The sequence below is a fragment of the Drosophila simulans genome, chromosome 2L (assembly GCF_016746395.2).
Source record: "Drosophila simulans strain w501 chromosome 2L, Prin_Dsim_3.1, whole genome shotgun sequence".
Classification (NCBI taxonomy): Eukaryota; Metazoa; Arthropoda; class Insecta; order Diptera; family Drosophilidae; genus Drosophila; species Drosophila simulans.
Genome location: NC_052520.2, coordinates 11,684,261 through 11,706,102, shown reverse-complemented (window position 1 = coordinate 11,706,102; position 21,842 = coordinate 11,684,261). Strand labels below are relative to the sequence as shown.

Below are 21,842 nucleotides of genomic sequence, written 5' to 3'. Positions count from 1 at the left end.
AATGGGACGCCGAAACTTATCTTACCAAAATGAAGGAGAAAGATTAAAAAGGAAACTGAAAATACGAGTGAAGCCCGGAATAAGCTTTACAAAAGGGACCGACTATCACATGCAAAAAAAGATATTCGGATCAATAGGATGAGTGATATTTTCCACAGAGCGATTGATAACTCGGACCCACTATTATCAACAATTAGTTTAAAAGAACGAGAGAGAAAAAATAGGAAAAACCACTTCCGAAGGCAGTAATAAGTCTTTTGGAAATACAGTCTAATTTTAAACCTGATCCATGAGACAAAATATTGGATTCACAATCTGATTCTGATTCGAATTCAGATTCGGAAATTTAAAATGTAGAACTAGAAAAAGAAAAGGGGGATTATTTTTAAAACAACAATATACACGACTTTAAAAAAAAAAAAAAAAAAAAAATGATATTTCGTTGACTTCTGAGCCATACCAGTAGTTAATATGGGAGGCAAGAGAGGGCGTGGTCGCACAGACTTCAAATTTTCTGTGCAAACTATTTGTGATTTAACAACAAAATGTACAAAGTTTCAAGTCTGTAGCTCAATTTTTAGACTTTATGCCAAAAAAATCGAATTCTGGACCACAGTGCACTGAGAGAAACCGAGGAACGAACGAAGCTGCAAGAATATTGTTTACTAAGCTTAGAATCAGCCTAGAATATTGATAACAAAACGCTTCAAATGCGCTCTCTATGTGAATTGTGGTAGAGTTAGAATTAACGTACATCATCTATACACATAGGTACATTAATATCGATATATATGTATAAATACTGTTTACTTTGTTGTTGCAAAAGGGAAAGCAAATTGAAAAACAGAAGAAAACTTATGAAAATATTAGGGCCAAGCACAAATACAAACGAACAGTGGAAAAAAAAGGAACGCGTAGATGTAAATAGCGAGGAGTTCAACTGAAATTTGTTGTGAATTTGTTGGTTCGTTGCGAGCATTTATATTTAGAATTCAGTTGTACTTGTGTTGTACTTGATTAGTTTTAGTCAAATGTGGAATTTATCGTATGATTTGTCTAAGTTCGATGTACGCAATTTCGTTTCTAATTAAATACATATATATTTTTGTAATCGTTTCCACCTTTTTACTTTCGCCCTTAGTTTTGTGTGTTTGCATTTACCAAGCATTCGAATTGCTCAATTTAACGAGTGGTTTTTCAAGGAAGGGACGACAGATGCGTCGATCTGTCTAGATATTAAGTACCTAACTAAAAGCTAAACCAAAAAATACCTGACAACTAGCTATACGACTTGTATATACTCTACACCAACCCCTAACAGACTTTCCCCACAAAAAAAACCAAGGCAAGGTTTTCGAAAACTTTCCACTCTACAAATGCACATAGCTACCTATACGATGGGATATATAATATTTATTGTTAAGAATATAATAGTCACGTTTCTACAAAACATATTTATTTTTATACGTGAGCGCGGGACAAAAGTGAGAGCAGAAAGTGGAGGGCTTGAGTCGCAGGAGGATTTGATTTCCTTTCGTTTCGGTTTTTCTTTTCCTTAATCAACTTGAAATGTTTTCAAACGTTTTTCAAAATGTCTGATAGCGGGACCATTCTTTTAAGATTTACCACTGCTCTTTACCAATTTGAGCAGGGCGAAAACAAGCGGAAATCGTTGGGAAATTCGAGGTGGCAAAGCCGGCGAGCGAAAGTCAAAGGGCAGTGGTAAAAGTGCTTAGCAGTAAGGTACCAAATTATCAGCTGAAATTGGGATCATAGCTTTATTAAGGTAGTCGATAAATGTACGAACAAATCGTGGTGCAGATGTGTATAGCGGATGTCTACTAGTAGCCATAGCCACAAATTAAAGACAAACACGAACAGAACAAACAGAACAAATAAACGTACACAGCAGATTAATCTACTCCTAACCATTAATGGGATAAATATAGCGCCAGAATACCTATTATGCGGACCGTAAATATTATTGAACAAACAGTGTATGTTAGTGTATATCAAACTTGAACGCTCAAAGCGATGCGCATGCATATATCGTATATATACATATATATATAGCGACCTCTCTCGAAAATCTGTACAAAGTCCTGATTAATATAGCGTTAGGCTGCAGACCCTCGATCAAAACAAAAAAAAAAACTGAAAAAGTTGTTATTTATCTCTGTTGAAAAATGGGAAATCCACAGAAACACTAATCGAACGTATGCAAACAGATATATATATATATGAGGTTTACGATTCAATGTTATTAGCAAAAAGTAGTCTAGTAGTATCATTAACACACACATAGACATATTATATAGTTCCGGCCGATGTGCAAACTTGTTAACGAGAGAAACTTAGCTGATGGAACAATATGAAATACACAATTGCATACGGTAAATAAGTTGAAAGCAATCATTACATTTAAATAATAAATATAAACTACTTAACTATAAAGCCCCTAATGAGAAAAAAAATATACAAAAAATACATTTTGTGTAAATACAACTTGCACAGGATGCAAAAAGATGTAGTATATTAGCGGAATGCACTCTAACTAAAGGGAATACAGTAGCCATCCCACACCAACTAAAAACCGAAGGAATCGCATATTACTGAGATCTGTAAATAACTTTGTTTCATCTGTTCATTTCTAGCCCAGTTATTTATATATCGTATAAGCAAACTAATTGTGTACTTTACAAGTTATCTCGAAACAAAAGCCTACTAATGAAACGTTTTTAATTTTCCTACTATGTTAAACTCAACATTTAATATGCATAAACTAACGGCGATGGTCTAAAAATTGCAAACAAGTATTTGAAATAAAGGGTATATGGCTGAGATGTATGCTTATTACGAAATACTTTCAAGTAAATTATAATAACACCATATGACTTTTAATATACTAATAAAAATTCTTATTAAACCTAAATGGGGACGGTTTGTTTTTGGAAAAGGAGGAGTTTAAACAAACCTAAATTTTTTATTTAATTAAAAGCCCGCTCTTTGTTGAATTTAGTGCTGCCACCTAGTCATAAGTGTGATATCGATAAGTGGCGTTTCAGTACTTTACTTATCGACTTTCTTACATTCCCCTTTATATATTTCCATTTGTTATTATTATGGGAATTGTAAATGATCATATATTTCAAAGACTAATTTATCACTTATTACCAATATTTAAGAGTTTCGCAATGTTTTTAAAACTAGGCACTAGTGCATTTATCTGGTATTTTTATACCGCAAAATGCCATCTCTTAGCCGGATGGTGTTTTTGTGCTAACCATCTACGGCCACACCAGCACTGATATCTATCGATATTTATAAAATACGATACATTTCATTTTCGAGCAGGTAATTAAACAAAAAAGGAGAGAAAAACACCGAAGATGTGTGAAAAGTGTTGCACTACTAGCTCGCCCAACTGGCGGCCATCGCCCCACCAGTGAGATAGCAACCAACTAGGCGCAATCTCAAAATAATCCCGATTTTGTGGCCATTCGTGGGTGTTTCTCCGGGCAGAGGCCGAGCAGCGCCGCCGGCGTCGACTGCGGTGCCAGCGTTCATTCATTCATTCACTGCAATGATTAATGTGCGGGGAAAAACAATTCAAGTGATTTGAGCAGTGATAGTAAGGAATCTAGGAACTGGGCAATCAGCTGCCCACCCGGTGACAAATTATCCCATAGCTCCGGCCTTCCGCGCCGTAAACAAAGTCACAAGCTTCGCTGCCGCCCCGCCCCTCCCAGAAATAGGAAGAAGAAGAGGAAGGCAGAGTCGTGCTCCCCACACAGAAAACAAGAAATCGGCGAAACTAAAGCAAAAGACCTCGCCAAATTAGGCAACTTGCTGGCCAGTGTGTCGTGTCGCGGGTTAATTAACTTTTCGCACAACAATCTGGCCGGCCTTTAAGCCAAAACGATTCCGCCTATAAACAGAGCAAATAAATGGTAGATAGTGAAAATAGCACAGCTTGCAGATCGAATGCGGGAATACCCTACCATATATGCATGGCATATTTGGATTTCGTCATGTGACTTGTTTCACGTCATTATCTTTTAAAACAACAAAGTTTTTATCATATCTACAGCTGACTTTCCCTACAATTTATATGATAGAAGTGCTTCCAAACTTTCAAATCAATCAAATAGTCAGTCTTATCAGCCGCATATTGTGGTTATTTCAATAGTAAAGTGATGCCATCACTTAGATCATATTAAAATTCTTAGCACTAGAAAGTGTTATTAACAATAGTTTAAATGTAGTCCAAACTTCTCAGAAATCGAATAGCTCCCGCCCCACAAAAGGGCAGTGCAATTAATAATGGGTTATGGGATGAGAATGAGAACAGATTTGCAGATAAGATCGAATGAAAGCCGAGGCTAAGCGTTATCTACATACATATATTCTTTGCAGCAAACGCTCGACGACGGGCAGCGGTAATTGTGGAGCGATAGAAACGCCAGCGCCATGCCCATAGACATAGACGCACGACGACCAAGTGCCAAAAGCGAGAACCGAGCGTGAGCGACTGCCAGGAGCAGGATCCGTATCCGGGGTCCATCCGCTAGTCAAGAGAGAGCGAGCGAGCGAGTGAGTGAGTGCCAAGCCAAGTTGCATTTAGTTTGAGCGCCCGACCAACCGAACCAATCCGAAACGGCAAAATGGGCAACAAGAACTCGTGCTGCGCGTACTCCAGTCCGCAGTCGGACCGCAAGTCGAAGGACATGCCGCCCGTCTTCGAGGAGCGGATCATCCAGCTGGGTCATCCGCCGCACACGTCACAGCACCAGCTGGACGGCCACCATGGATCCGCGTCGGCGGTGCACCTGCACCACCACCATCACGGCCACAATCAGCAGCAGAATCAGCAGGGCGGCGGCGGTGACAACTATGAGAACCAGCAGAATCTGCAGCACATCTCCGAGCGAGAGGCGCTGGAGGGCGAGGAGGATCCGTCGGTGGATCCCACCGCAGCCACCATGTTCCTGGAGCGATCAAAGGTGGAGAACGGCGGCATGACGCGCAAGCGATCGCAGCAGCAGATTGCCCAGCAAGCGGGAAGCGGCGGCGGAGGAGGTGGCGGCGGCGGCAGTACTCCCGGTGGCAATAGTTGCGGCGGTGGTGGCGGTATGAAGAAGAGCTCCTCCTGCTCGACGATCTATCTGGACGACAGCACTGTGTCGCAGCCGAATCTTAAGAATACGGTCAAATGCGTCTCGCTGGCCATTTACTATCACATCAAGAATCGGCAATCGGATCGCCGGCTGGACATCTTCGACGAGAAGCTGCATCCGCTGACCCACGACCAGGTGCCGGATAACTACGACACGCACAATCCGGAACACCGGCAGATCTACAAGTTCGTGCGCACGCTCTTCAACGCCGCCCAGCTGACGGCCGAGTGTGCGATCATCACGCTAGTCTACCTGGAGCGGCTACTCACCTACGCCGAGCTGGATGTGGGACCCTGCAACTGGAAGCGCATGGTGTTGGGTGAGTGGAGGGCAGCAAGCTTCAGATATTCAGAAAAATATATAAAACCTCTAGTTTGGTATTGTTTACTAATCTATAATTGATCTTCTGCAGGTGCCATTCTCCTCGCCTCGAAGGTGTGGGATGACCAGGCCGTTTGGAACGTGGATTACTGCCAGATACTCAAAGACATCACCGTGGAGGACATGAACGAGCTGGAGCGCCAGTTCCTCGAGCTGCTGCAGTTCAACATCAATGTGCCGTCCTCGGTGTACGCCAAATACTACTTCGACCTGCGCACGCTCGCCGAGGCCAACGAGCTCAACTTCCCCACGGAGCCGCTGTCCAAGGAGCGGGCCCAGAAGCTGGAGGCCATGTCGCGTGTGATGCAGGACAAGGTCACTGCCGAGGCACTGAAGAACGGGATCAAGAAGTGGTCCTCCATGGACAACATCAGTCAGGGCGGGCCGCGTCGCAGCGTGGCCATACTATCGTGATTTATATTAGCTTACTAAAACCGAACAACCAACCAACAGCAGCAATGAGTCAAGAGATCCGTACTCTGTAGTCCGTAGTCCGATCGAACGTCATTGGAGAACCGTAGCTCAGCGCTGAATCAGATTTTGCACACAGATTCAGATACATTTCGTAGGCCACCCGGTTGCATAAGCTTTGCGGGTGGCTTTTTAGCCAGCACACACTCTAAGAAAGGAACACCCAAATGCGTGCAGAAAGATTCACAGTCTTATATACATATATACATACACGAAGAAAAGCGTTTTAACCACACGTCTCGAATTAAGGACCACTTTTTACATATATGTACATGCGATCGATGTATGTAAGCGAAACTACCGATGCAGTCAAGGATTTGGATGATGATTTTAAACAGAGACACAGAAGTACTACTACAGCAACGCGTAACCAATTGCCAAACGAAAGATCACAGAAGCAGAAGGAGAAACCTAAACCGAACAGTAGAGAATTGTTTGTACAAAACGGCTTAAATAATATTGTAATTGACTTGGCCACCTAATCAGCTGGCATCTAAGCAATTTAATCTCAACGGTTGGCCACGGCCACCAAATCGTCATTTACTTAGCGCGTCCGCGCCCAAAAAAAAAACATTTCCCTGTACATTTGTTACGAATTTAATTTGTTTACTTTGCACCCATTTTTTCTTAATAACTTTATATGATTTCGTGTGATTCTTATATAGTTTCCATTTAGCTTTATACGATCAACGATATTCGGCTTCCCCGCGTCAGGCTTCAGGCACAAAACGATTTTTTGGGGGCGCGGCCTGCGGCAAGTTGATTTGTTTTTTGGTTCTTAGCATTAGAAAAACAAACAAAATCCGAGCGAGAGATGCGAGGAGCACAGCGCAATATTAACCCAAAAGATTTGTGAGTAAATTAATGTACTAGACATATAAGGATACGAATTATATGCAAAATGTATTTTATTTTGTAATTTATTTTACGATAAAGCTAAATAAAAGCAAATCAAAGAAATAAAAAGACAAAGACTTTCTATATCTTAGTTCTTGTCGCTTTTTTTTTTCGAAAAAGGGGTTTTGAAATCGAATGGCGCTTGTTCGAAGTCAAAACAATGGCCATTTGAAAAAGAAAGTTTTTGAAACATATTGTCTTTCTATTAAATATCATGCATATGGAAAAGACTTCTAGCTATTCTATATGCAAAAACATTTTTGAAACATTTTATCTTATTCTAAACAAGAGGATCGACTTAGGATTCCTTTTCTTTGGAAAATCTTATAAAATGTATCGTATAATAAACTCATTGTCCTTCTTAAAAAACCCTTCCCACAAAATACGTATTAAAAATAACTCGAACAATATCAAGTGAAAAAGTAATTATCGTTGCCTACATAATTTGCTTTTCTAGAGTATAAATGCTCCACTTGCAGATGCAAAAAAGAACTCTTTTAAATTTGAAGTTAGATCATACTATTTAGGTTTATACTTTCAGAAAATATTATAATTCCAATTACACATTAAAACTAATTAAATGTACGCTGCTAATTATTTTTTTATTTAAGAATATTTTACAAAAAACTAAATTTCCATAGCTATCGACGCAGTGCCATCCCTAGTTTGGTATTTTTGAGTCTTTGGTATCTTTCCGAGTTACATTGCAAATAAATCAGCCCGGTCACACTGCGAGCGCTGGAGAACTATCGATTCAGATATCGATGTCATATCGATACTTCTTCCAGCTCTATACACTGCTTCTCTCGCTCTTCCGCCCGCAACTGAAACTCTGGATCCGCGTTAAATGTAAAGAAAATAAAGACACCGCTCTAATTAAATGGCCAACCGCAAGTGTACAGTGCGCGCAATGCAGTTAGTGACCAGTGGAGAGTGATGTGCGAGATCGGGCCACGAAACCAAGATCGCCATTGAGCAATCCGGGAACGGCGTCTGTTGAAAAGGGACGCTGCTGCAGGCAGAAAAAGGAGTGGTAGCTCGCTGGTCTATGGATAAACCCTGACTATATCGCTGGTGAGTGCAATTCGAATTGGCGACTCCTGCATTCGTATTCAAATTGGCCAATTGGACCCGGTCGAATTTGTGTGCCTAACCGTTTTGCCGCCTTTTTGTGCCCAAGCCCCGAAAAAGCAGCACAACTGCGCGAGGGGGTTGGGGGAGGGAGCTGCGGAGACAGCGGCAGCGAATCGTTAATAAGAACAACGCAATCGCACGCACACACACACACACACATGCGGGCTCGAGCACGCATTGTATCTGTATCTTGCGGTGTCTCTCGTAGTCGCTCTCGCTCTCTCGCTGCCTCCACACCTCTTGCCAGTGCTGGCAACTTGAATTCTTTCTAGCCAGTTTTTGTAATTGGAGTGAGTGCAGGTGCTCCTTAGCTAGATTTCTACTCTGAGTGCTAAAAGGAGTTGAGGTAGTTTTCAACTAACATGAAGATTTGTTGTAGGGGATACTTTAATCAGTAATTTATTAATGGTTTTTTAACTTTTGCCATTTTTATACAAGGTTATTAAGTTTGAATTGAATTATTTTCATATGTGTTTTCGATTTGCATATATTCCGATCAGGTAAACTGCCTTGTTATTAAAGATCGTTTTTCTCTGTGGCTTATGTAAATGTTAACTTTTAGCAGCTGATCTATCTTTATCTTTTATCTTAACTTATAAGGCTCTTTACTGAACATTCGCGCTAATCAGCTTGTTCCCTGTTATTTGTTATGCTTTTGCCATATAAATATTACACATTTCAATAAGATAGTCAGATATCCTAGTTATTATGCTAAATTAAAAAAGTTCAATAAGTAACTCTTAAATATAAGAGTCGAATCAATAGATCCCCTCGCCAAAGCCAAACCGCCTGCACTGGCTCTCCCACTGGACTTTTGTGCTTTCGGCTGCCGCCCGAACGCGTCGCACGAAGAACTTTTACATCGGTCGCCTTTGCCTGCTCGCCTTCTGCTGCCTCCGCGTCTCATTCAGTTTTCAGTTTGCTTTGCTCTGTTCGCCGTTCACCACCGCCTCTCACCCGCGCGGCGTTTCGATTCTGATTGCCACTACTGTTGCACACACACACACACATTCGCCGGAGAGTGTGCCCGCCACCACCACCGTTGCAATATCAAGTAAATTTTCATATACTGGCGTCATAAGAACGAACCGAACAACCTTTTTAAAGCTTGTAAAAACTGCAGTGTGTTGTACGAGGGGGGAAGCTGCTAGAGGGGGTGGGTCGGAAATAAAGGGTGGGGGAGAGGGGCAAGTACCGGGGCAGATTGGAAACAATTGTGTTTATTTGTGAAATTCGCAGGCAAAAAAGAATGCGAGAATTATTAATCAAATGACTTTGCGGTCGACTTTGCTGTCAGTGTATTGGTGTGTGAGTGTTTTTGTGTGCGAGTGCGAGAGTATCTGTGTGTGCTTGTGTATGTGAGCTGCGCACATCCACAGCTACAGAGTTCCCATTAACGTCATCATCGTGTCATTCTTGCAAGTTGTAGAGCGGGGAGGGGTGACGCAGGGTTGCATTTTTCTGAAATTTATTAACTATAGCACTTTGAGCGATCGGTGGCGCTCTCCGAATTGGCACTTTTTTCGCCGCCATATGTTAGAACGCAGCTCCCGATTCCAATTCCTTTGGCTTTTTTAATTGTGCTCAGAGATTTGTGCCTATGTGTTTTGTTTAACAATTATGAAATGCACACTAATTGGCTGTAATGAAAATGTGACGGACGTTTCTCCAACTCGATCCTCCATCTCTACTCTCTCGCTCTTTTTCCTATTCGATTCGCCGCTCTCTCGGTCGAAATTTGAGCGACAGCCAAACAAAATTAAAAATAAAAAGCGGCAGCAGCGGCAATAATTATAACTATAACTCGAGTTTCGGATCTCGGCATATAGAATGTGAGCCAAAAGGCAAAACTTGTATCGACGCGCCGCCTGTACCCGCTTCTCTCTCTCTTTCGCGCTCTCTCGCTTGCTCGTTAGCTACTCTCTCAGCTTTCATTTTTTCTGTCTCGCCTCCTCGCTTTATTTTGTACTTACGCTTTGCGATTCAATTCGTTTTTATTGGTTTTCCGCTTTAGGCGGCTGGGAATTGTACGTAGCGTCGTTCGTGCAAAACGTTGTTGCTGCTTGGCCAGGGGGATAAGGGGTGGCGTTGCCGTTGTCGTTCAATGAATAATGAGAGACAATGTAAGGCAAAGAGAGGGAGAGAGGCAGGAGTGAGAGAGGCGAGACGAGAATAACAAAATAAAAAAAGCAAAGCCGTGTACAAAAGTGCACGAAAAGCAGTGGGCAAGAAGGGAACAAAGAGGAGGCGGCATGGCAAGAAAGACACAACTTTTTTTCCCTGCTGGCAGCCAAAAGCAAACCAGAATGGGGAGAGGGAGAGAACGAGGAGAGGCCCCCCGTCTAGAATCTAGAAGAAAAGCAGAGAAGACTGACTGGCCGAGGAGGAGATGCACGCACATACAGCTCTTCTAGATATAGATACAATTAATTTGATTTGTTAGCACCGAAACCGCACCGCACAGCACCGCTCGCTTCGAATTGGAATAGTTGGAAATGTAAAATTTGCAATGCCCCCCCGATGGCAATTCCAATTCCCATTCCCTTTCCAATTAGAGTTAGAATATTTTTGCTCTTCTTTCCACGCAGACGCAGCCTTAGTTTCGGTGTGTTGGTGACTTTTGCATACATATGGATGTACATATACATATATTGACTGCAAATAAATTTTCGCTTGATTTGCTTTCGCCCCCCTTTCCGCTCTTTCCACACACGTATGCAAGTATGCATGGCTGTGTGTGTGTGTGGAAGTGGAACCAAAACTGAAACCGAAACTGGCAGCAAAGGGAAAAGGGGAAGACTGTACCGCGGGCCGTTTGAATATTTCGCGTAAACATAAACACCGCAAACAAACTGTTGCTCACTGGTTATTATTGTTGCCATGTCTCCCCTCTCGTTTCTGCTTGCAGGTGGCCCGGCCCAAAGGAACATCCGCATCCGTCTAAATATACTTTCAAGTCCGCTCCTGGCGAGCCTCCCCAGTAAAATCGGCGGAATCGGGCCAAGAAGAGAATGAGGTAAGTGATTTCAATTGCTGCTGTTTTCACATCAAAATACAGGGTGACTTTGCCGCTCACCACCCAAAGGGGTTATTCAACCCCATTCGATACGGATCATTCTTGTTTTTGGACCATATGGCATAGTGTTCTCGTATAGAACAGCGCTTCTATAATCCCTTTTATAATTTTTAATCCCTTCCGTAACGAGTAACCTAATTCGTTGGACAGCAACTGCTCGAATGCAAATCTCAAAGTTTCAAAATAAACTTGTTTGGTTGTTGTTCTTACTTCCTTAATTTCCTGCAGTTTCTGGATATTACTTCATGAAGAGATGCCTTAGATAATATTACTTTAGATTTTTAAATCTATGTCATCGGTCTATTGCAGATCATCCCAAAGATTCTAGTATAATCATAATATTCTTGACAAATTCTTATAAAGCTTAAGGGGCGTAATACGCTGGATACACTTTACTGAATCAAGACTAAATTGCAATAATGACCCATCACTTGAAAGTTATCTTAAAGATATGCTTAGATACATGGAATTGGGGATACCCGGTAGTTAACACAAAATTCTTTTGATCCGTTGATGAAGTGCTAAGGTTTTTGACCTGCGTTTGCGGTTTGCACTCGATTAATTCGTTTTGTGGCGATGCTTGAGTTACAGTTACTTAATAGTGGGCGGGGGTCCAGCCCCTTTGTAGATTGGGCCATTTGTCTTGCGTTCTGTGCTTGGCTTCATCAGCACTTTACATGCCCGAAACGAAACCCGCCCACTTTTCTTTTTTGTTTTTTGTGTTTCTGCCCGGGCTGGGCACTTGCACACACACATGTGCGTGCAGAAGACATATGTACATATGTATTTGGAGATTTGCACACACACATAAATGAAACATTCCTACCTCACCACATTAAAAGTGGCGCCCTTTTTTAGTGTCCTTTCTCCCGCTCTGCGCTCTCCTCGATGTTTGCTGAATTATTTGCTCGAGAAAAACAAGAGAGTGTGAGAGCGCAATCACGGGGGAGCTTCGCTCCACTCCTCGCCTCCTCTCTCTCTCTCGCTACCATTTGCTTAGCATGTAAGCTGTAAGCTGTAACTGTAAAGCGCTTAGCGAAAAGGGGCGAAACCAGGACCTATGCAAACACTCCCCACCTCTCCCGCTCATGCGCGCGCTCTCCCTCTCTTCTATTGGAGCTCCCCTTACGCTCTCCCCTTGTGCACTCGCTCATCCATCTTTAATTCGCAGCTCGGTTTTTCCTACACACGCACACACTTACACGCGTTGTCTTTAATCGATTTGTACTTCTTGATATTTACATCAGCTCCCCCCCTAACTCGTTTTGCTCTTCCCTCTCTTACACGTTGCGCGCTCGCTCTCTTCTGCTTGCATTCTCTGATTGGATATCTAAATCCTGGATCCTGCCCCTCCCTCGACTTAACAGCCTCAAATTCCAGCTCCACTCCCATTTTCGTGTCCCTTGTCATTCGTTTTGCTGCCTTTTGCCATTTACAATTTATATAAAGTTATTTCATTGTAGGCCCTCTTCTTCTTCCTTTTATTCCTTCGGTGATGAAGACATACATAGCAATATGGGTGTGTGTGTGAATGTGTGTGAGTCCTGTGGTCCGCTAATGGGCAATTTATATCACTTTTAATGCCCAGCAGCGAAATCAATAAAACGAAGAGCTAGCTGGCCAACATCTTTTTACATAAATTAGTTCTGGGTGATGATTGTTTACTTTGTGTGTAAGTGGGGGGGTTAGGACTCAACTGTACTTATGTGCACGTACATACATGCAACTGACATTTGCATTGTTGCACTGCAAATGTCCTGTAATGTCCTTCGGCACCAGAATGCTGTCAAAATGCCACAGGACCAACACCTTCACCTCGACCGTGTGCTCATCTGTGTCTGATCATCCTGCTAAATATCATATGGAGAGCCCTTTTGTAAGGCAGCTTTTAGCTTTGGGGTATGCAGCATATTTGCAACATCATACATCATATCCTCGTAGATAAACCTTTACCCGTCAATAGATTTGATTCCAATAAATTTCATTCATTTACAGGTGAACAATACGAATTGGTTGTGCGCCAATTACCCACTCAAATGGATCAACTGTTAAAGTAGCAACCACAACATCAGCCCCACGGGAGCCAGAGCAACGGCAGCAATTTCATGGTAATTGTCCCCCGTCAGCGTCGATAAGAAAGACCTCGAAAAATACCTGAGCAGCCAGAGATTTAGTGACACCACCTCCACCTTCCACTTGCATTTTTTGTTTGTTGTAGCCACGCTCAGCGAAAGCAGTCGACAGCAGCAACAACAGCAATATGTAGGCGCTCCTCAGCAGCAACACATGAAATACAACAACCAAGAACAGCAGCAGCAACAACAACAACTACTCCCAACAAACCAATAACTCCCAAAACAAAAAACAACACAACAACAAGAACAACATTAGGATATAGGAATCAGGGAACGAGCAACGCCACAACGATCGCCGGGATCTGGACACAAGAATGCAGCACGTGAGCGCTGCCAGCTCTGTGCCATCAGTAGTAACTCCTGTTGTGACCACTGGTGGGACAACGATTACATTGGGCGGCCCACCACCGCTTCCTAAATCCGAGCACAAAGAGGATGGCAAGCCGCCGCACGGCATCGAAATGTACAAGGTGAACATTGAGGACATTTCGCAGCTCTTCACCTACCACGAGGTCTTTGGCAAAATCCACGGCGATGTGGTCAATCATCAATTAGCAGCAGCCCACGGCGGCCAGTTGCCACCACCTCCTCCGCTACCGCCGCAGGTTACCAGCCATGCGGCGAGTGCAGCGGCAGCCGCAGCAGCGGCGTCCACGAATAATGCCGCCGTTGCAGCGGTAATGGCATCAGCGAATGCAGCAGCGGCCGCGGCGGCAGCTGCATCGGCGGGGGGAGGACTACCGCCGGCCACCAGCGGCAATGGGGGCCAGCAGGTGACGGTGACGACGACCAGCAGCTCGACTAGCAGCGGCGGGAGCACCACCAGTGGGGGCACCACGACCACGGCGGGTGAGTTGCTTATGCCTAAAATGGAGGGCGGCATTCATGGCGTGGACGGCAGCGGCAATGGCGGCAATGGTGGCGGGCAAAACGTGGCGCTGGCGCCAGACGGTACGCCCATTGCGACGGGGACGCACGTCTGCGACATCTGCGGCAAGATGTTCCAGTTCCGGTACCAGCTGATCGTGCACCGGCGCTACCACAGCGAACGGAAGCCGTTCATGTGCCAGGTGTGCGGCCAGGGGTTCACCACGTCGCAGGATTTGACGCGCCACGGCAAGATCCACATTGGCGGGCCCATGTTCACCTGCATCGTGTGCTTCAATGTGTTCGCGAACAATACGAGCCTGGAGCGGCACATGAAACGGCACTCGACGGACAAACCGTTCGCCTGCACCATTTGCCAAAAGACCTTTGCCCGCAAAGAGCATCTGGACAATCACTTCCGCTCGCACACGGGCGAAACGCCCTTCCGTTGCCAGTACTGCGCCAAGACGTTCACGCGCAAGGAGCACATGGTCAACCATGTGCGCAAACACACGGGTGAGACGCCACATCGTTGCGATATTTGTAAGAAGTCCTTTACGCGCAAGGAACACTATGTTAACCACTACATGTGGCACACTGGTGAGTGTGATTGATTGGTGGGGGCGGACAATGCGAGCGGCGAGCGCCAAAACAAAAAGACAGATCAGATTCTCTCAGAACTAAATACCGAAAAAAAAAATATATATATCCAAGACCAACTCCAGTCAGACCAAATTCTATCCATAGAGTACAAGAACAACAACAGCCATCACCACATCACACCAACCAACCAAACCAACCAAGAACCAAATCAAAAATTCAACCAACCAACCAAACCAATCAAAAAGAATTGACAACAAGCACCGCAAAAAATATATAAACTTCATCGTGCGTCCTACGTCTTCTTCCACCCACTCTCTCATACACTTCTATCTCGCTCATCGCTTGTGCTTCTTCTACCCGCCAACTCCCACAGTCCCGCCCACTGTACTCACACAGAGAGAAAAAACATAAACTGAAATTGGTCATTAATTTGGGTAACTTTCCTGGCCAAATAGTTCAACTATCTTATCACCAACTTGCTTAGAATGTGCCGAAATGCAAATTTCATTTCGTTTAAAAACATCTTACAAATGTTTTCCAAATTCCATGATCTATATTCACACTAAAACCGCATGAATTCCCTTTTAATCTTCATTTTTGAAATGACAAGGAATAGTATTACAAATCAGTTCAGAAACAAAACAACTTATCGTGCCTAAGGGTTTCATAAATTCAATAAGTGCATATACATTACGGCACTCAAGCTAAGGTTTTTAATTCTCTAGAACTTTTAGGTATAGATATAGTTCTGATTTTTTTCTCTGTGTCAACTAACGCTTCATGCGAGCGAATCTCCAAAGAACTGGAGAACGCTCCTCGCCTAATCCCGCTACAAAATTAAAAGAAAACACGCTCACTCGCTCATACCGCTCCATTTCCCCCCAACCATGATCTCTGCATCACACATCCCCAGCTTCACCAAGTCTTAATCATGCTCACATGCACCACCAATCCAAACACTTCATCCAGTGCTCGCTCCACTCCATCACTCCAAGTCCATGTCCAATCCTTCACTCCCGTTTCGATTCGATATCTAATGCCTGTGCAACTTTGTCTACGCTCTCTCTGCTGTCGAACAGGGTGTCCAAAGCAAAGAAAAGTCAAGAAAGTAAAGAAAAGCTAAGAAAAGTTCGTTGTTGCTGCTTGTCGATTGCCAACGTCTCTGTGTAACTGCGACATTTCACACTCGATCACACGAAAGCAATTGGATCACACACAACACAAGAAACACGCACACACACACACCAACCAGCTCACCTGCATAAATATCTGCTAGGTAGGCTTAGATACCTACCTTAAACTTTAGCTCTTTGGCCAAACTTTCTTCTGGAACCGCACGTTCCGCACAAAAACGTAAAAAAGAACAGCATCCTGAGGATCAGCATTGAGTAGAAGCAGAGTTGACAGGCACACACAAAACAAGACACACATCCAATGAACATCATCCACACCACATACAATCCACAACACATCTGACACCACCACGCCCACGTCCATATGCCCGAGCCAGCAGCCTCCGTTCGCTTCGTTCGTTCGAAACCACAACAACGCAAGCCACGGCCAGTTTCACACCAAACAGAAAAAAAATACGAAGAAAAGATTTTAATACGAAAGAAATAAACCCACCCACCCACGCAGCCACCCCATCACTAAACAACTTAAAAAAAAAAAAGAAAAAAAAATAAGACTGAGCGGTGCGCGAGGATGGGTCGGGGGATCTGAAATTTTGTTTTTTCTCCGATTCGCCAACATTTCTCCAATGGGCTGCCGCAAGGATCCCTTTTGGAGAAATGGTCGCTGATTCGAGTTGAGCGAGAAAAAAGAAAATGCTTGCGCTAACGAATGCGATTTTGTCTTGTCGAACGAGATCAAACGCCATTCCCTATATACAACAATTCCGTTCTGTTCTGCTACCCTCTCCCACATATCCAGGTCAAACGCCGCACCAGTGCGATGTCTGCGGCAAGAAATACACGCGCAAGGAGCACCTAGCCAACCATATGCGATCACATACCAACGAGACGCCGTTCCGTTGCGAGATCTGCGGCAAGAGCTTTAGCCGCAAGGAGCACTTCACCAATCACATACTTTGGCATACAGGTAAAGAGACAAAACGAATCGTAAGCCCGCTTCCTGCACCTCGATCCCGATCGAATCCTATCCACCAATCCAGCCTCCAGCTACAGTCCACGACACATAAAAAAAACCCCGTATACACAGACACTTGGCGGCGCAGCGATAACGAACTCTGGCTAGGATTGGGGTAAAAGCTAGTTGCACTCCACTGTTCTTCGTGGATCAATTACTTCTCCATGTGTTCTAATATAACTAACGTTTGATTTAGAATGTAGTCTTAGAATTCCTTACAGCAATTGTATGTTTTGATAGTCATTTTCAGCGTAACTCTCTATAAAAATATGTTTTGATAGGACTTAACTAAGAAGTCAGCCAGTTTTTAAATTCTTTTCTTTAATCGGTTTTCAATGTTTAAAAGCTGATTGATTCTACATCTTAAAGTTTTCTACTTCTCTTTAATCCCTTGAAACTCATGGTTTAGCACTATGATATGTTCTTGTAGTTAGTTTTCCTAAAATACAGATCGCGGAGACAGTGAACACACGATTTCCCCCCGTCGCCTAGAGGAGATATACAACACAATACCAATCCGCGCCAGGTGTCCAGTGACCCGCAACCAGCCAGCCCAAACCATGACCGCCCCCCCCTGTTCCATGGCGATGATTACTAATCTCTAAACATTTTTTCGTCCCATTCGCGCGACACCCACACATTTGCCACGCAAGCAGGCGAGACGCCGCACCGGTGCGACTTTTGCTCCAAGACGTTTACGCGCAAGGAGCACTTGCTTAACCACGTGCGCCAGCACACGGGAGAGTCGCCACACCGCTGCTCCTACTGCATGAAGACGTTCACGCGCAAGGAGCACCTGGTCAACCACATACGCCAGCACACGGGTGAGACACCGTTCAAGTGCACGTACTGCACGAAAGCGTTCACGCGCAAAGATCACATGGTTAATCATGTACGGCAACATACAGGCGAGTCGCCGCACAAGTGCACGTACTGCACCAAGACGTTTACGCGCAAGGAGCACCTGACGAACCATGTGCGCCAGCACACGGGCGACTCCCCGCACCGCTGCTCCTACTGCAAGAAGACCTTCACGCGCAAGGAGCACCTGACGAACCATGTGCGCCTGCACACGGGCGACTCGCCGCACAAGTGCGAGTACTGCCAGAAGACGTTTACGCGGAAGGAGCACCTCAACAATCATATGCGCCAGCATTCGAGCGACAATCCGCATTGCTGCAACGTTTGCAACAAGCCGTTTACGCGCAAGGAGCACCTGATCAACCATATGTCGCGGTGCCACACCGGTGACCGGCCCTTCACCTGCGAGACGTGCGGCAAATCGTTCCCGCTCAAGGGCAATCTGCTCTTCCATCAGCGTAGCCATACCAAGGGCCAGGAGATGGAGCGGCCATTCGCCTGCGAGAAGTGCCCCAAGAACTTCATCTGCAAAGGTGAGTGAGCTCTATGATTGTTGGCTGCGCGTTGCATGCATCCAGTGGAGGCACGCGTGGCGTGGCGTCAGCATAGTGTCCCAGCTACAGTCATAATCCAAATACCTTAATCCCAATCCTTCTCTCCAGTTGCTGTTGTGGGGATTGCTTTCACAGCCTCCAAATGTCGTTTTCGTGGGTCGATTCTAGTCAGAAACCAAATCAAAAATCTTTTAGTTTTTCAAAACATTCATGTTTCTTAACTTGTTTTATTTATTTAATATATGTAGCTTTTTTATTAACCATTAAAGAAAAATATCAGTAAAAATATAACTTAAACTCATATTGAAAGTAATTAAGTACATATTGTGTACAAAATTCTTTATTTAATTATATAACTAAGTACATTTTATCATCAGTGCATAACTTGTTGCATTGAAAAGCAAATGATTTGAATAATTAGTAGATTACTTTTAGCAATATTTAAGATTTCGGTTTCTTGTTAACACACAGTATGACTAGACATTTACCTCTTGAGCCTAATTTGCATGCCGACAACGACTGTGAGAGCAAGCCCCCAAAACTTACCTGAGCCGTTTTCGAAATTCAAGATCCCCGACGATCAGATCTTCATGTCGCTTCCATTGTCCGTTTCGCAGGTCACTTGGTCTCGCACATGCGCTCCCATTCGGGTGAGAAACCACACGCGTGCACACTGTGCAGCAAGGCGTTCGTCGAGCGCGGCAATTTGAAGCGCCACATGAAGATGAATCACCCGGATGCTATGATGCCGCCACCACCCGTGCATCCGCATCCGCAAATACCGGCTGGTGTGCTGACGCAAGTCAAGCAGGAAGTGAAACCGATCATAAGTGAGTCGGCAAACACGACTGCGCTAGCGCAAGCGAGTCTCCCCGTGCCCAAGTCGCCCAACTTAACCGGTCCTCCTACCGTTTCAGTTCCCCATCACTCGGCGACCACCACGATGCACACCATCCAGCAGATCACGGCGGGTGCGGCGGGCGGAGCCGGTGCGGTCCAGTTAACTCCGGGTCTGGTGCCCCTGGTTACCTCCACGCTCATCTCACATAATGCTGCTGCCCAACAGCAGTCGCAGAAGCAGCAAGCAGCCGCCGCAGCAGCTGCACAGCAACAGGCCGCAGCCGCCGCTGCTGCCCAACAGCAAGCAGCCCAGCAACAGGCAGCAGCCGCACATCAGCAGCATCAACAACAAGTGGCCGCGCAACATCAACAGCAGGCTGCAGTGGCTGCTCACCAGCAGCAGCAACAGCAGTTGCAGCAGCAGCAACAACTGCTTCAGTTGTCCATCCAACAGGCGGCTCACCATCATCAGCAGGAGCAGCATCGTCAACAGCAGCAACAGCAACACCAGCAGCAACAACAGCAGCAGCATCACCAGCAGCAACAGCAGGGTCATCCACAGGCCCCGCCACCGCAGCAGCAACAGCAGCCGCCGCCCATCGCCTTGATCAGTGACCCAAGTGCTCTGGCACGCGCCGCCATCCAGCTGCAGCATCTGCCAGCGAACGTGGAACAGCACCCGGTTGTTTACTAACAGTAGCCCCTCCTGCACGGCTACACTCCCACCACAGCGCACTCCAGCAGCACGACGAGCACCTCAATAGCTGCCACAGCGGCCACTGCGTCGTCGCAAGCGGCGTGGTGAAGGCATGCGGTGCCACCAGTGAGCCAGTGCTAGTGAGCCGAGCTGACGCGACTTCTCTAAATAGGACACACACCATAACGAGCGCACCCCATATAAGCAGCTAGTTGTATGTACAATAGTTTTAGCAGCGCGCTGGTTACGCTGATCGGTGGCCCCAAGCGGATATCGTGGTACGCTGGGTTTCTAGGGTGTGACGATTTTTAAAGCAAGCGTGTATGGTAAAATATTACTTTTAGGACAAAATGGTACGGTATTGCCGTTCAAATGTCCAGTCTTCTAAAGCCCCAAAATTCGAGTGATGTTAACTAAATATTTCGTTGGCAACTATTTAGATTTTAATTCGTGAAATATTGTAAAGCAAACAATTTGAAATAATCAAATCACCCTAGAAACTCAACGAGATGTATTTCCCAATCGCAAGCAAACTAAACTCTCCTCAACTAGTCTGCCGCCGCCAGCTTTAACGTGCAATACGAATCATCTCATAGTTTGTTCTTGGTATCTCTCCCTTTTATGTGTATCTTTAATGCTTAGGCGCTTAGCGTCTAATTTTATTCACGTGTTTTCTACATTTTTGAAATGTGTGCCAGGCGGCGCGTGACTTTGTTTGGTTCGATCGATATGGTTTTTGTGATATCCGATTGTTCCTAAGCTGCGCTCAGTGAATCAAATGGATCCGAAGACCAATCCGACTCAGGCAATTTTCTCGCTAGACACTTAAAGTTAAGGGGTTTTTGTTGCCGTAACCAGCAAAAGCGCACCATCTTGTATTTTTTATTGTGTTTTGTCTAAGTTATGATTTAATCCATATGGAGCGACATTCATAGAAAGCATCCTCATCATACATAAACATATGCAGATATGCATAGGCATACAATTATAATATATACTTATAGTTTGTAAATAACACGCAACAAGACCCTTGGAAATCTATCGAAAATTATTATCACAATTGTATTATTTTTGCATTTTCCAAGGAGGATCATTGATAGCGAGCTAACGCGCGAAAACTTTCACATATATTGGCCAAGTGTAGTCCTTAACCCAGTTTACAATATATCGAGCCCTGAAAGTGGGGCTGTGATGATTATGAGATATATATATTATTATATGACAGTGGAAACAGAAGCAGCATAACGGCAGACCCAACTAACGAGATAATGAAAAGGGATTAAACAAACAAGTTATTATATTTAATGTTAGTTGATCTACTAAAAGTAATAATTGAAAGCACGGATCGAAGGATTGGAGATAGGAGTTCCCGCGTGGGAGAGCGAGTAGTTTTTAGTTGGGCGCGTCGCCCAATCATTATGATTACAATTACAATTACGATTATGATATATGAATACTAAACCTATAACAACAAGTTATTACCCCACTATTAAAGTTAACAAGCAACAACAACAACAACCCATACATATACATATATACGACTAGGCACAACTCTAAAATTAATTATAACCCTTAACTGTGCTTGTGTTGAAAACAACAAACATTAAGAACAAGTTAAAGCCGTAACGAAATAAAAGAAAGTGAAAAATTAACGAGAAAGCCCCAAGCGCCACAAGCAACAACATATCTGCTTTAAATTTTACAAAAAAAAGGGAAATCTATTAAAAAGTAATATTAAACACGAGTCAACGTTTAATAATTTAGTAAGAAAACTCACACTACACAGACAAACTGACAGACATACGACCTACACATTATGCTTCCTTTTAAATGCAACATTTTATACATTTAATTATCGAGAATTGAATGCTTAAAATACAATTTTAATTTAATTTAACAAACTGTAACTGTACACGAATAAACGAAAAATGTAAAACTGTTTGTTTAACCATTTGAAGACAGAACTTGGTTTTATTTAACCTAATTTTATTGATTCACAAT

At 44.1% G+C, this 21,842-nt stretch overlaps 3 protein-coding genes across 19 annotated transcripts in view; all 3 read left to right on the top strand.

Moving 5' to 3' along the window:
- Nucleotides 1-2,932, top strand: part of LOC6732011 (calcium/calmodulin-dependent 3',5'-cyclic nucleotide phosphodiesterase 1) — an 83,338-nt gene extending 80,406 nt beyond the window's left edge. For all 8 annotated transcript variants that reach the window (XM_039298455.2, XM_039298459.2, XM_039298460.2 and 5 more), the window contains one exon: nucleotides 619-2,932. The gene's annotated coding sequence lies outside the window, so the exon portion shown is untranslated. The remainder of the gene's footprint in view (nucleotides 1-618) is intronic.
- A 326-nt stretch (nucleotides 2,933-3,258) lies between these two features.
- On the top strand, nucleotides 3,259-6,995 carry LOC6732010 (cyclin-Y-like protein 1). Its single transcript, XM_016178387.3, has 3 exons — nucleotides 3,259-3,354; nucleotides 4,417-5,496; nucleotides 5,590-6,995. Exons 2-3 carry the CDS (start codon nucleotides 4,665-4,667, stop codon nucleotides 5,970-5,972), a joined length of 1,215 nt encoding a protein of 404 aa, XP_016024702.1. The 5' UTR covers nucleotides 3,259-3,354; nucleotides 4,417-4,664; the 3' UTR covers nucleotides 5,973-6,995.
- Nucleotides 6,996-7,661: 666 nt separating this feature from the next.
- LOC6732008 (gastrula zinc finger protein XlCGF57.1) lies at nucleotides 7,662-21,563 on the top strand. 10 transcript variants are annotated; one of them, XM_016178388.2, is made up of 8 exons: nucleotides 7,663-8,000; nucleotides 10,969-11,076; nucleotides 13,132-13,244; nucleotides 13,355-14,120; nucleotides 16,674-16,841; nucleotides 17,546-18,283; nucleotides 18,922-19,134; nucleotides 19,222-21,563. In XM_016178388.2, exons 4-8 carry the CDS (start codon nucleotides 13,586-13,588, stop codon nucleotides 19,836-19,838), a joined length of 2,271 nt encoding a protein of 756 aa, XP_016024688.1. In that variant the 5' UTR covers nucleotides 7,663-8,000; nucleotides 10,969-11,076; nucleotides 13,132-13,244; nucleotides 13,355-13,585; the 3' UTR covers nucleotides 19,839-21,563. The 10 variants fall into 10 exon arrangements, with proteins under 10 accessions (XP_039146999.1, XP_016024690.1, XP_016024688.1 ...); XM_039291066.1 differs by having other exon boundaries at nucleotides 17,543-18,283; XM_039291063.1 differs by having other exon boundaries at nucleotides 13,355-14,654; nucleotides 17,543-18,283.
- The last annotated feature ends 279 nt before the right edge of the window (nucleotides 21,564-21,842 follow it).